General features: G+C 30.9%; 5 protein-coding genes across 5 annotated transcripts; 1 reads left to right on the top strand and 4 right to left on the bottom strand.

The window, feature by feature from the left end:
* Positions 1–1,171: 1,171 nt before the first annotated feature.
* Positions 1,172–2,623, bottom strand: MSI1 (Msi1p; the record flags this gene model as incomplete). Its single annotated transcript, XM_046080812.1, has 1 exon — positions 1,172–2,623. One exon carries the CDS (start codon positions 2,621–2,623, stop codon positions 1,172–1,174), a length of 1,452 nt encoding a protein of 483 aa, XP_045936131.1.
* Positions 2,624–3,283: 660 nt separating this feature from the next.
* On the bottom strand, positions 3,284–4,951 carry PGI1 (glucose-6-phosphate isomerase; the record flags this gene model as incomplete). Its single annotated transcript, XM_046080813.1, has 1 exon — positions 3,284–4,951. The coding sequence occupies one exon, from the start codon at positions 4,949–4,951 to the stop codon at positions 3,284–3,286; it is 1,668 nt and encodes a 555-aa protein (XP_045936130.1).
* Positions 4,952–5,818: 867 nt separating this feature from the next.
* SCDLUD_002016 (DUF5315 domain-containing protein) lies at positions 5,819–6,814 on the bottom strand (the record flags this gene model as incomplete). The annotated part of the gene is made up of 1 exon (XM_046080814.1): positions 5,819–6,814. The coding sequence occupies one exon, from the start codon at positions 6,812–6,814 to the stop codon at positions 5,819–5,821; it is 996 nt and encodes a 331-aa protein (XP_045936129.1).
* A 493-nt stretch (positions 6,815–7,307) lies between these two features.
* Positions 7,308–8,246, top strand: GPI2 (phosphatidylinositol N-acetylglucosaminyltransferase; the record flags this gene model as incomplete). Its single annotated transcript, XM_046081381.1, has 1 exon — positions 7,308–8,246. The coding sequence occupies one exon, from the start codon at positions 7,308–7,310 to the stop codon at positions 8,244–8,246; it is 939 nt and encodes a 312-aa protein (XP_045936128.1).
* Positions 8,247–8,432: 186 nt separating this feature from the next.
* TAF5 (chromatin modification protein) lies at positions 8,433–11,180 on the bottom strand (the record flags this gene model as incomplete). Its single annotated transcript, XM_046080815.1, has 1 exon — positions 8,433–11,180. One exon carries the CDS (start codon positions 11,178–11,180, stop codon positions 8,433–8,435), a length of 2,748 nt encoding a protein of 915 aa, XP_045936127.1.
* Between the last annotated feature and the right edge of the window lie 951 nt (positions 11,181–12,131).

The following is a 12,131-nucleotide window of genomic DNA, read 5'->3' as shown; positions in this document are numbered from 1 at the left end:
AGATCCCACCTTCCAAGCATGGACTTATATTATTAATTAAAAAAAAAAACATTTTAAAGCAGGAAATCTTGACATAAAAACACATAATCATAAATTAAACCAAGTACTATTTTATGGAACATTGGAAGAAAAAAAAAAAAACTTGTGAAACTTTTTTCATATTCTTGTAAAATTTGTAACTGAAAATCTATTCTTGTTGCCCCCCCCCCTTTCTTTTTGAGTTTTATGTTTTTCAAATAACTATATTTCTGAGTAATTATAATGCAAAACATTAGGAAAATATTAGTCTAATACCAAAAAATATACTTTACAAACTGCTAAACTTTTTTTTTTTCTTAAAACAAAATCAAAGGTATGGATAAATTTTAGAAATGTCACCCATTAATTCATCGTTCCTCTTCCAATAAAATATTTTCTTTTCTTTTTATTTCTCCAGCCATTAGAATCACATAATAACTTGTTAAAATACATACGGAGCTTGACGAGCAGTCAAACCAGCCAATGAACGGACAGAAGCTCTAGTAGTTAAAGCACGGAAACTCATTTTTTTATAGATATGTATGCGTGTGTTAATTCTTGATCTTTTATTTTATTTTTTTTTTTTTTTTTTTTCTTTTTTAATATATATTTCAGTTTCAAATACTACAAGATGAATTATACTAATACCAATAACTTCAAGAATTAAAAAAAAAAAAAAAAAAAAAGGTTGAAGAGAGGAATTGTGGATTATAAAAGTTGTAATGATATCAAGCAATTGGTCAAAAAGCAAAACAAGATTATATTTCAAAAGAAAAATAAAATAAAAAGCACACACAGTATCATAATACTTCCCAGCAAGTGAATATTATCCTTTTTCTCTTCGCTTGTTAATTTCTACAATGCGCATCGGTGTACGGGGTTTCTATTGCAAAAAAAACACACACCCAGAAATGGGCGCAGTTATCCCATTCCCTATGCCTGCGGTCGATTCTCAAACAAATTAATCTTGAAAGTAAAGAAAAAAGTTTTTATTTTAAAGCTTTTGATTTGTTAAACTACAGAAAAACCCCCGTAGAAACAAAACACACCGTTATTATTGGCTGTAAGTCACATGCTAAAAAAAAAATTAAAAACATTTTAAGAAAAATGATAACGATAATAAAGCATTATACTATTATTATTACTTAGCTAATTAAGAATTCATTAATTGTTTCATAGATGGTTTCCATATTTGAATAGAATTGTCATTAGAAACACTACACATTAACCACGAGTCGTGTAAGTCCCAAGAAATATCATTAACACCCAGCATGTGACCACCATGGGTGAAAAGTAGTGGGTCTTCTATGTCCGAAGCATCCCATATCTTGACTAGACCATCATTTAGACCAGCTGATGCTAGAACATTAGAAATATTAGGATTCCATGCAACACTAGAAATACTCCCACTATTACCTGTGTTTCCATGATTCCAACTATTAACTGGTTTACCCATATTTCTCAAGTCCCAAACACCTACTCTACTATTGCTATTGCCCGAACATAACAGTAAGTCATTTTGATAATTGAACTGTACACTATTTATTCCGGATGCCGAGGCAGTATTATTGGACAATGGATCTGTGGCCTTGATATATGGCGTGTGATTTGTTCTTGTATCTATTATACTAATTTTATTATTACTCTCACAACCAACAGCTAATATAGATTCATGATGAACCATCCATGAAACATCATTACATCCCTTTTCAATATCTGGGAAAAAATCATGTTCTTTTGTGGTTATAATTTTGCTATTTGACTTTTTATAAGTTTTGGATAAATTCCAGATATTAACTGTTCCATCAGCGTGACAGGTCGCCACTATCCCATTTCTCTGGTAGTTCCAAGCCAGAGAATACGCTTCACTATGGCGATCTTCATCTTTATAAACCACTTCATAGAAATCTCTTGAAATTTCGTTTTGGACTGCTATATTGTTACCATCAGACATGCCATTCCTGGTTCTTGGTAATGAGCCGTGCTTGGTTCTATTATAAATATATAAATTGCCACTCGAAGATGCACATCCAATAATATCAGGATTTAGTGGCATATACCTGGCTCTATTACATTCTTCACCAATAGGAAATCCAATTTCTATTTGCTTTGCCAACTTCTTGTTTCCTTGCTTTACGTCATTATCTATCTTAAATTCCATTTCATCCATATCAAATTGATTTAAAGAACTCTTTGGGATATCGGTGGAAATCGAACTAATATATATAGATTCATTTAATGGTAATTGGGACGATGTAAATGAAGATAGAAGTATTCTTCTTTTTTCTGTAGCAATTTCTACATCTGGGAATATTTCACAGGTTAACGAAGGCCATTTTGATGTGTTGCTGTTTAAATAATCATATAAAATTTTAGCATTTTTCTTCCAATTAATATATTTACGTTGTAAATCTTCTGGAATTGTTAAAGAGGTATGTTCTCCTCCGTTTTCTGGTTCATTGTTCTGTTCTGTATGGTTTTCTTTCTTGTTTTTTTCGTTTAGCGTTACTATTGAGTCCCGTGTTTCGTGAACACTATTAATATTAGTTATATTATCAATAGAAGCTTTGTCATTTTCGTCATCCAATAAAATAGATGTCATCATTGATACTATTATTAGGTGAATTTTATATTTTATATTTTATTTTATTCGATTATTTGCAACATATATGGCAGTTGTATTATTTATTTTTTTTGATACCATCCAAAAAAAAAAAAAAAATCAAAAATTAAAAATTAAAAAATTAAAAAATTAAAAAAAAATAAAAAATAAAAACGCCAAAAAAAAATTCATAAACAGATATTTAATTTTCGTTAATTTAATGGATTGTTTGTTAAAATTGTCTAGCATAACCTTGTAGATTTTTTTTATATTAACCATTATACTCACTAAATAATAGAATTTGAACTCAAAGCTCCTTCAAATTTAGCAGGTGAATCTATTAATATACAACCTGATAATGGAATAAGCCAAACCACATGAAACCTACCATTTTTCCATATAAACACGTATAAGATACAGCTTGTACTAGAAACCATCATTACAAAAAAAAACAACATAAAAACATAATAAAGTTCAATAAAAATGGCCGTAAAAACTATAATTTTTTTTTTTTTTTTTTTTTTTTTTTAAAAAAAGGTGATTACTCAAATATTAAATAAAATATATATATAAAAAAGACATGTCATTCATTTACTAATATTAAAAGAGAAAATTTTAAGGAAAAAAAAAAATTTTTTTTTAAAACCATAATTTCTATTCTTTTCACATCCATTCTTTGAATTGGTTGATTAAAGCATTAGTAGATGCATCGTGTGATTCAATCTTGTTGCTACCACTCAATTCTTTACCGATAACCTTTGCTAGAACCTTACCCAATTCGACACCCCATTGGTCAAAGGAGTTAATGTTCCAAATAGCACCTTCAGTAAAGGTAACATGTTCATAATAGGCAATCAAAGCACCTAAGGTAGCTGGTGTAATTTTCTGAGCTAAAATAGAGGTGGTTGGTCTGTTACCAGAGAAAACCTTGTGTGGAACTAAACCACCAGTAGCACCTTCAGCCTTAACTTGAGCTTCGTCTTTACCGACCATTAAAGCTTCAGCTTGAGCAAAAAAGTTTGAAGCCAACATCTTTTGGTGCAATTTGTTTTCAATTGGGTTGTGGGATTGGGCGGCCAAGATGAAATCACTTGGGATTAATTTGGTACCTTGATGAACCAATTGGAAAAAGGAATGTTGAGCATTTGTACATGGTTCACCAAACAAAATTGAACCAGTAGAATAATTGGTGAAAACATTACCTCTGGTAACACTCTTACCATTGGATTCCATGGACAATTGTTGTAAGTAGGCTGGGAATCTGTGTAAGTATTGGTCAAATGGAGCAACCAAATGGGTTTGAGCACCGAAAAAGTTGTTGTACCAAACACTCAACAAACCACCTAATAATGGGATATTGTCCTCTAAAGGTGTTTCAGTAAAGTGCTTGTCAACAGCTTCAGCACCCTTCAAGAAACTTTCAAAGTTGTCATAACCAACGTATAAAGCAACTGACAAACCGATAGCGGACCAGACAGAGTATCTACCACCAACCCAACTTTCAAAACCAAACATGTTCTTAGTATCAATACCGAATGCGGCAACTTCCTTTTCGTTTGTGGATAAAGCAGCAAAATGTTTGGCAACATGAGCTGGGTTGTTGCCGGTTTTACTCAAAAACCAATTCTTAGCAGAAGTAGCATTAGTAATAGTTTCAGCAGTGGTAAAGGTTTTGGAAGCAATCAAAAATAAGGTAGTTTCTGCGTCAACAACTTTCAAAGTTTCAGCAATGTGAGTACCATCAATGTTAGAAACAAAGTGTACCTTTAATGGACCAGCATAGTGCTTCAATGCTTCAGTAACCATAACTGGACCCAAATCAGAACCACCAATACCAATATTAACAACATCAGTAATACGCTTACCAGTGTAACCCTTCCAAGCACCAGAACGAACTTGTTCAGAAAACTCCTTCATATGTTCCAAGACTGAGTCAACCTCTGGGGCAACATTGACACCATCAACCTTCATTGGTTTGTCAGATCTGTTTCTTAAAGCAACATGATAAACAGCTCTGTCTTCAGTAAAGTTGATGTGTTCACCACTGAACATAGCATCTCTCAAGGCAGTAACTTTAGCTTCCTTGGCTAATTCAATCAATTGGCTCAAAACATCTTCATTGATCAAGTTCTTAGAGAAATCAAACAATATCTTAGAACCATCGTAGTTGGTAAAAGTCTTGGAGAATTTTTCAAATCTTTTAGGATCTTTAGCAAATTCTTTTTTGACAGAAATGTCTTTACCGGATTTGTCATACAAAGCTTGTAATTTAGCCCAGGCTGGTAAATCAGAAGCTAATTTAAAGTCAGAAAAAGTGTTTGTTGAGGCCATTTTTTTTTTTTTTTTTTTTAGTGTTATTGCTTTGGTTGTTGCTTTTTAATTTTATTTTTTTTAATAAAAGTTGCCGTTGCTTTAATAAGACGAGAAAAGAATTAATAATTTTAATAAAATATAAATAATTATGAGTTGAAGAAGAGAAAATAAACAAAGTATTTTTAATAAATTATAAACTTGTTGATGTGTAGGAAAAGTTTAATAAGGAATTATGAAGAAAACAAGGAAAAAAAAAAGAAAAAAAGGGTGAGAAATAACACTCACCTTTAATCCAAAACAGATTTACATTGAAAGGTTTTTCCTTCTATTTTGCCCCTTTTAAGGAATTAAGAAAAAAAAAAAGAATATATATATATATATATATATTATATAATATATATCTTTCACGTTGGAAAAATGTCCATCATCATGCCAATTTGCAAACTAGCAAAATTCGGAATTCCAGAAAAATTACAAAAAAAAAAAAAATTAGTGGAAGTTCAACATCAACAGCTTTTAAATAAACAAGTATAAAAAGACTATTCTTTTCGAATATGCTGATTAACAAATAAAGAAAGAAAGAAAAAAAAAAAAAAAAAAAAAAAATTAAGATCAGTCAATTTACAATGTAAATGTGAGTAGGCAATTTTAATTCAATACTATGCACTCCCATTTACACTTTAATTCTGGTTATGTTAATTAAATTGCATTAAAAAAAAAAAAAAAAAATTAAATTCCCTTTCCCTCTTATTATAATTTAAAAAGTCCTATAAAGTTGACAAATAAGCAGATAAATACATAAATAAATAAATAAACGAATAAACAACAACTATGTATGCGACTTATCCTATTAAATCAACATGTTGTTCATACATGCATGCCTAACTATTTGTTCCTTAGTTGGTTTAGGCATTGAACGATTGTATCCACTTGTGTCTTTTCTGCAAATACACTGTTTATGTTATTATTACTGCTTTTATTGTAATTGGCCGCGCTCTTGTTGCTATTGGCATTTCCATTAGTACTAGAATTGGATGACGCATTTGCATTAAAAGAACTTTGTGGTTTTGACAAAGCTGGATTGGCATTATTGTTACTGTTGTTGCCATTACCGTTGTTGTTGTTGTTGTTGTTGTTGTTGTCAGAGACAATCCCATTACTAAACAAGGAATTTTCAGAAGATACCGACTCTCTTCCATTTTTTAAAGTTTTTAATAACAAAACATGTGCCTGCCTTAACTTCAACAATTCTTGCTCGAAATTAGAAGGGAAGCCACCATTTTTGTCTTCTTGCTTAGAAAGTTTCTTAACATCATCTAAAACATCGATGTCACTCCATAGTTTGTCTTGGTAAGTTGGCTTCCTCTGGAAGTCTTGCTCTTGCACGTTTACCTCCTCCTCCATAGAAATCGATTCTAGCGGTAGGGTTCTAGGAACAAATCTTTGCGTGGTTGTGTTCTGCGCAGGATCACCTGGTTTCGGGTATAATCTTCTTATACTCTCTTGTCCTTCTTCTTCATCACCAAGTATGTCTGTATTGTTTTTTAATTCATCATCTTGGCTTGAGGTTTTATTTTTAAGCGTTTTGGAGTTAGCTACAGCACCTGTTATTGGCTCCACAGGTAATGAATTGTTTTTCTGAGTATCCTGGTCATACTGTCGAACACTGCCATCATCATCATCATCATCATCATACTCTTCATCTTTTAAAGTTGTATGGTACAAGCTATTATCTTCTTCCCCATTTCTTCCATTTAGATTATTATATTTTTGATTAGCAGTATTATCATTATTCACCATTAATTTTATTGGAGAACCATTTTTTTCTAATAATTGAGTATCTTTATGCTTTTCAGGAAAATTTTTATTAGGCCCTGACATTTTTTTCCTTTCCTTCTCAATTGTTTATTAAAAAAAAAAAAAAAAAAATTGTAAAATTAACTTCGAGTATAATAAAATTTGGTAAGAACTAAAAAGTGGTACTAAACTGGAATTTAAAATTGTTATTTTTCCACTCATAGAAAATAATTACAATTTTTAGACTGCGAAAAAATAAAAACAAAATAAAATGAACTAAATAATTAAAACCGTTAGCTTTAGAAATTATTTTTGTACACAAAATTTTAAAATATCATCTAGGAAGAAAAAAAAGAAACTTTTTTTCTTTTTTTTTTTTTTTTTTTTTCAAACCTCTTTTTCTCTTTCATTTTCAATTGTCATTAAAATTCAGTTTATTGAAACAATAGAGAGTTCTTATAACGTATGGTTCAAACAAACTTTGCTCAAAGATAAAGTAGCTGGAAAAAAAAAAAAATAAATGAGCAATATATATATATCTGTATATATATGAATTCACAATAACAAATTTAATGATATGACATGGAAACGTTTATTATGGGTTAAACAAGATTATCCAGACAATTATACAGATCCAAATTTTCTTAAAATTTTGAATCAAATCAAAGAACATAAACAGAATCATGCTCCAGCGACAAAACCTACTAGTACTTACAGTTCAACTGTAGTATTTAGCAATATATATATGTTTTTCAAAAATATTATAAATATCTCCTTAATGTATATAGTTTTTATTGAGTTTTATTACTATAAAAATTACAATCCTGTCCTCATTACATCAGTACTAACAACTTTAACTCTACTTTGTATATTTTTCAACAACAAATTGACAAATAACAACACCATACCGATCAAGTCGCCCATAATTATTATATTTACTATGCTATCGTTAAGCCCAGTTATTAAATCATTAAGTAAAACCACCAGTTCAGATTCTATTTGGAATCTATCGTTTTGGCTTACAGTTCTGTGTTTGATTTCAACAATGCTGAATGACTCAAACATTATCCAAACAAATTTACTTCTCTCTAACTTTGTTGTTTTAGCTTCTCGTTTGGAATCGACCACTTTTGTGTTTTGTTTTATTTTAACAAGTATTGAATTGAACATTTTATTGCCTTATTTCCAAAATTGGTTACTGTTTTTACCAAAACAAAGTCAAGAGGGACAGAATTCAGTTCAATTTTTTGTTAGGAGCAGTGTGACCAAACTACTACAGCTTTCACTTTTTTTAATACTTGAATTACTGTCTAACGGAACAGTACTTTTGTGGGTCTATGATAGATTTTTTTCACAAACCATGAACATTTTTGAATTTTTATCAATTTCAATAATCAACATTGTATTATCTTTAGTAGGATTAACCAGATATTTGTGTTATTGGCAATCTCATTATTATACAAGGAATAAAAGGGTAATAAACAAATGGGATATAGCAAAACCCGTTTTGGATTGAATAAAAGTGTATTAGAATAGACTTTTACTTTTTTATTTTATTTATTTATTTATTTACTTACTTATACACAGAAAAATACACACGCACACACACACATATATATATATATAATAATATTGTTGTATGGTTTAACTTTTATGTTCCCTCAACTATCATTAAATGTTGAGATTTTCAAGGCATCATTCCTTATTTATCAACGAATGCGCCACCGGCAAATACTAAATTACTTCTGGTGAACCTAACTTTATAAACCGGTGTTTGTTTGGTAAAAAATGAAGAAATCAAATCTATAGTGGGGATGACAACTCTTTTCTTACCATAGATCTTAGCATCATACTGGATCGAATGATGTAAATTTTCATAATATTGAGCAAAAACTTCTTCTGGTTCCACATTAGGTTCGCTTGTAGCCTTTTTTAAATCCCAGACTCTAACACTTCCATCACCGCCAGCACTCACCAAAACTGTACACTCCTTGCTAAAGGAAAGTGAATATATACTTCTTCTACCATGACCTCTCATAGTTTTCAATCTCTTACCGGAACCAATGTCCCACAAGTTAATCAAACCATCATCACTAGCTGAAGCTAACCATCTACCGTCTGGTGCAACACTTAATGCTGTAACAGGAGAATTATGACCCAAAAATAACCTAACACAGTTCCCCGTAACAACATCCCACATTCTACAAGTTCTATCACTTGATCCGGTGAAAATGTAACAACCGTTGGGATGAAAAGTAACACAATCTACATCACTTGCATGGCCTGCGAAAATTCTCAAAGGATATATGTGATCACAAGACCATAACCTTGCAGTTTGGTCATGTGAGGCTGAAACAAAATAATGTCCCATCGGAGAAAATTCGATATCCCAGACAGGATGATTATGACCCTTATAACTAACTAAACATGTGAATGTATCCAACGACCATAATCTCACTGTTTTATCTTCGCTGCAGCTTAATAAAAATCTGTTGTCCGGACTAAAGCTTACAGAATAAACAGGTCCACTATGGCCTATTAGTGTTCTACATTCCATAAACTTAGAGTTAAGATCATCGTTTTCCATTTTACTTTTCAAAGGCTGTCCATCTAAACTCCAAACCTTAATGATACTATCTTGAAACCCTGTGGCTGCCATTGTAGAATCATCACTAAAATTCAAACATGTCATCTCACCGTTGGTATTATGGAAAGTGTACATTACGACACTTGGCGAAGTTACTTGAAATCGATTTAATTTAATGGAGTCTCTCGATTCATAAACTTTCTGAATTTCCAATTTAATATCTAAGGCTGTTTTAGGTGGTAGAGGTAACGCATTTCTATCTGGCGAATCTAATTTTTTTTTTTGCTCCATAACACTTATTGTCAAGTTTTTTTGTTGTTCTTGTTCTTCCTTCTTCCAGTCTTCCTGTGATTTAGCCATCGGAGGTAGAGATGATCTCTTTTTATCAAAGACCGATAGTGCACCACCAGTAGGGGCCGTATTAGCGATGTTGATATTCGTATTACCTTCTTTAGATATTTCTGCACGAACATTGCTATCGGTTGCTTCATACTCAACCGGATTACTGCTGTTGTTATTATTATTATCATCTGTTTCCTTGCCCTGCCCGTTACTTTGTTGTGCTGATCCATTCATTTGTTTAAATTCATCAACTAAGGTACGAGATGGTGGTTCCCTGCCAAGCTTCTCAGATTCTTCCTTTTCTTGCTCATCTTTTTTATTTAACTCGTACTCAACCTCCTTAGCAAATACTTCATCCAATGGTAAGTTACCTAACTTAACTTGTTGCTTATTAAACGCATTGACATCTTCACTTACGGTGGATATTACAATACCGCCTGTGATATCATTCTTAGAAGTGATACTTTCAACAATATTAGGATCTAAATGATCATTAACAATGCTAATTAACAATGAAGTGCCAACTGCTTCATTCTCAGTTAAGAAAAACAATAATAAATTGAAAACAGTCCTTGTAACTGAGATTTTATATTTGTTATCTAAAAAAGTTACAGCTAATTCATTTTCCTTCAAATGGTCTAAAGAATTCACGCTAAACAATTTATTAATATCATTACCATGATAAATCCTGTGATCAGTACTATATCTATCAAAAAATTTCCTTGCATGTAATGGATAGTCCTTTTTAATCAAATATAAAAATGTGTAAACGAAAATTGGGTACAATATTCTTTCTAATTGAGTCTTGTAAATTTCTAATGATGAGTCAACCCATTTTTTTAATAACGAATAAGCACGTATGTAGTCATCAGCTGTGACTGGCCTAATCTTATTGATCATGTGACCATTGATATCTCTTTTCATACCTGTGTTTTTATCGGCATTGTTGTTGTCGTTATTATTATTCTTGTTATTATTATTATTATTATTATTCTTGTTATTATTGTTATTATTGTTATTATTGTTATTATTGTTATTATTATTACTATTATTATTATTATTATTAATTCGAGTATTAGGCAGTATATTTGGTGGATTGCTTACCGGCAAATCTACATTTCTATCGCCTGGTATATTTGGTAACTGATTATTTGACGTTGTGCCCGGTTGCGCTTTGTTCAAAGGTGTTAATGTGCGACTACTTTCTGCTCTTAACATTTGTTCGGTCCTATGATATCCTTTCTTACTTAAATACTCTAAAACAATACGATTTAAATCAGCAGAAGAAAATCCAGTCCCTCCACCTTGTCTACGTTGTTGTTGTTGTTGCTGCTGCTGCTGTTGAGGTTGTGGTTGCGAATTTTGTTGTTGTGTTTGTTGTGATGCTAGATGCTGCGAAGAACCAGACAATGCATCTGAAGATCCTGAAGTGGATATTGAAGCGGGTGTTCCTCCTGGCGCTTGTCTCCTATTGGGTGCAAGATTTGGATTTATATTTCTATTTGGCCTTGGATTGGACATTTTTTAATTTTTTTTTTTTTTTTTTTTTTTTTTTAACCTTAAATATCTCTTTGTTTCTTTTGCCAATGAGATGTATCAATTAATAACAGTGCTTTTTTATCTTTAAATATTATTATCCAAAACAGAGGAGAAAGTTCACGTTATTTGTTGTTGATAATTATCTTAAATGTTTTAGTTGTTAAACAAGTTAAATATAAAATATAATATATTTTAAGATAATAAAAGTAGCAAATTTTTTTTTTTTTTAATTCTTTTCACTCAGCTATTTTTTCCGAGAGTGATAGTTTTCCAGTGTTTTACGGATAAGCTATTTTTATTTTTTTTTTTTTTTTTTTTCTTGGGAAAAAGGAGGGCAAGAAGAAATGGAAAGGAGGGCATGAAAACAAACATGATTACTCACCATACGCACACACCTTTCTTTCCCCCGCTTTTCTTTCTATCACAACCTTTTTTTCTTTTTTTAAAACTTGTGCTTTTTCTTTTATTTAAAGAAATTCGTGTTAGCATATTCAAAGTTTGTGGATGCCAGCTGTTAGACTACAACATCCACAAAATTTTAGAGTAATATTATTAGTAATAATTACTGGAACGTTTTTTAATAACAAGCAAAACAAAACAAAACAAATCAAATCCATCGAAATGGAAAGTAAGACTTCAAACGATTTTAAATACTTGAAATAAAAATTCTCCCCATTTATCAACTAATTATTATACTCTTTCAATTCAATTTTTTTCAAAGGAGAAAAAAAAAAATAAAATAAAATAAAATAAAAAAAAAAAAAAGAAAAAAAAAATCTGGCATAAAAAAAAAAAAAACCTTGATTATATTTCTGCAACCTGTAATTCTTCCTTATATAGTATTTTGAGAATTCCATAGTTGATGATGATACTCTACGATTAAGTCTCTTGTTTCAATACCCCGAAAAGGAAAATTATTTTATTTTTTTACTT

This window comes from Saccharomycodes ludwigii, chromosome II (assembly GCF_020623625.1).
Source record: "Saccharomycodes ludwigii strain NBRC 1722 chromosome II, whole genome shotgun sequence".
NCBI classification, from domain to species: Eukaryota; Fungi; Ascomycota; class Saccharomycetes; order Saccharomycodales; family Saccharomycodaceae; genus Saccharomycodes; species Saccharomycodes ludwigii.
Note: the sequence above shows the minus strand (reverse complement) of the source record. Positions and strands in the feature narration are given on the sequence as shown.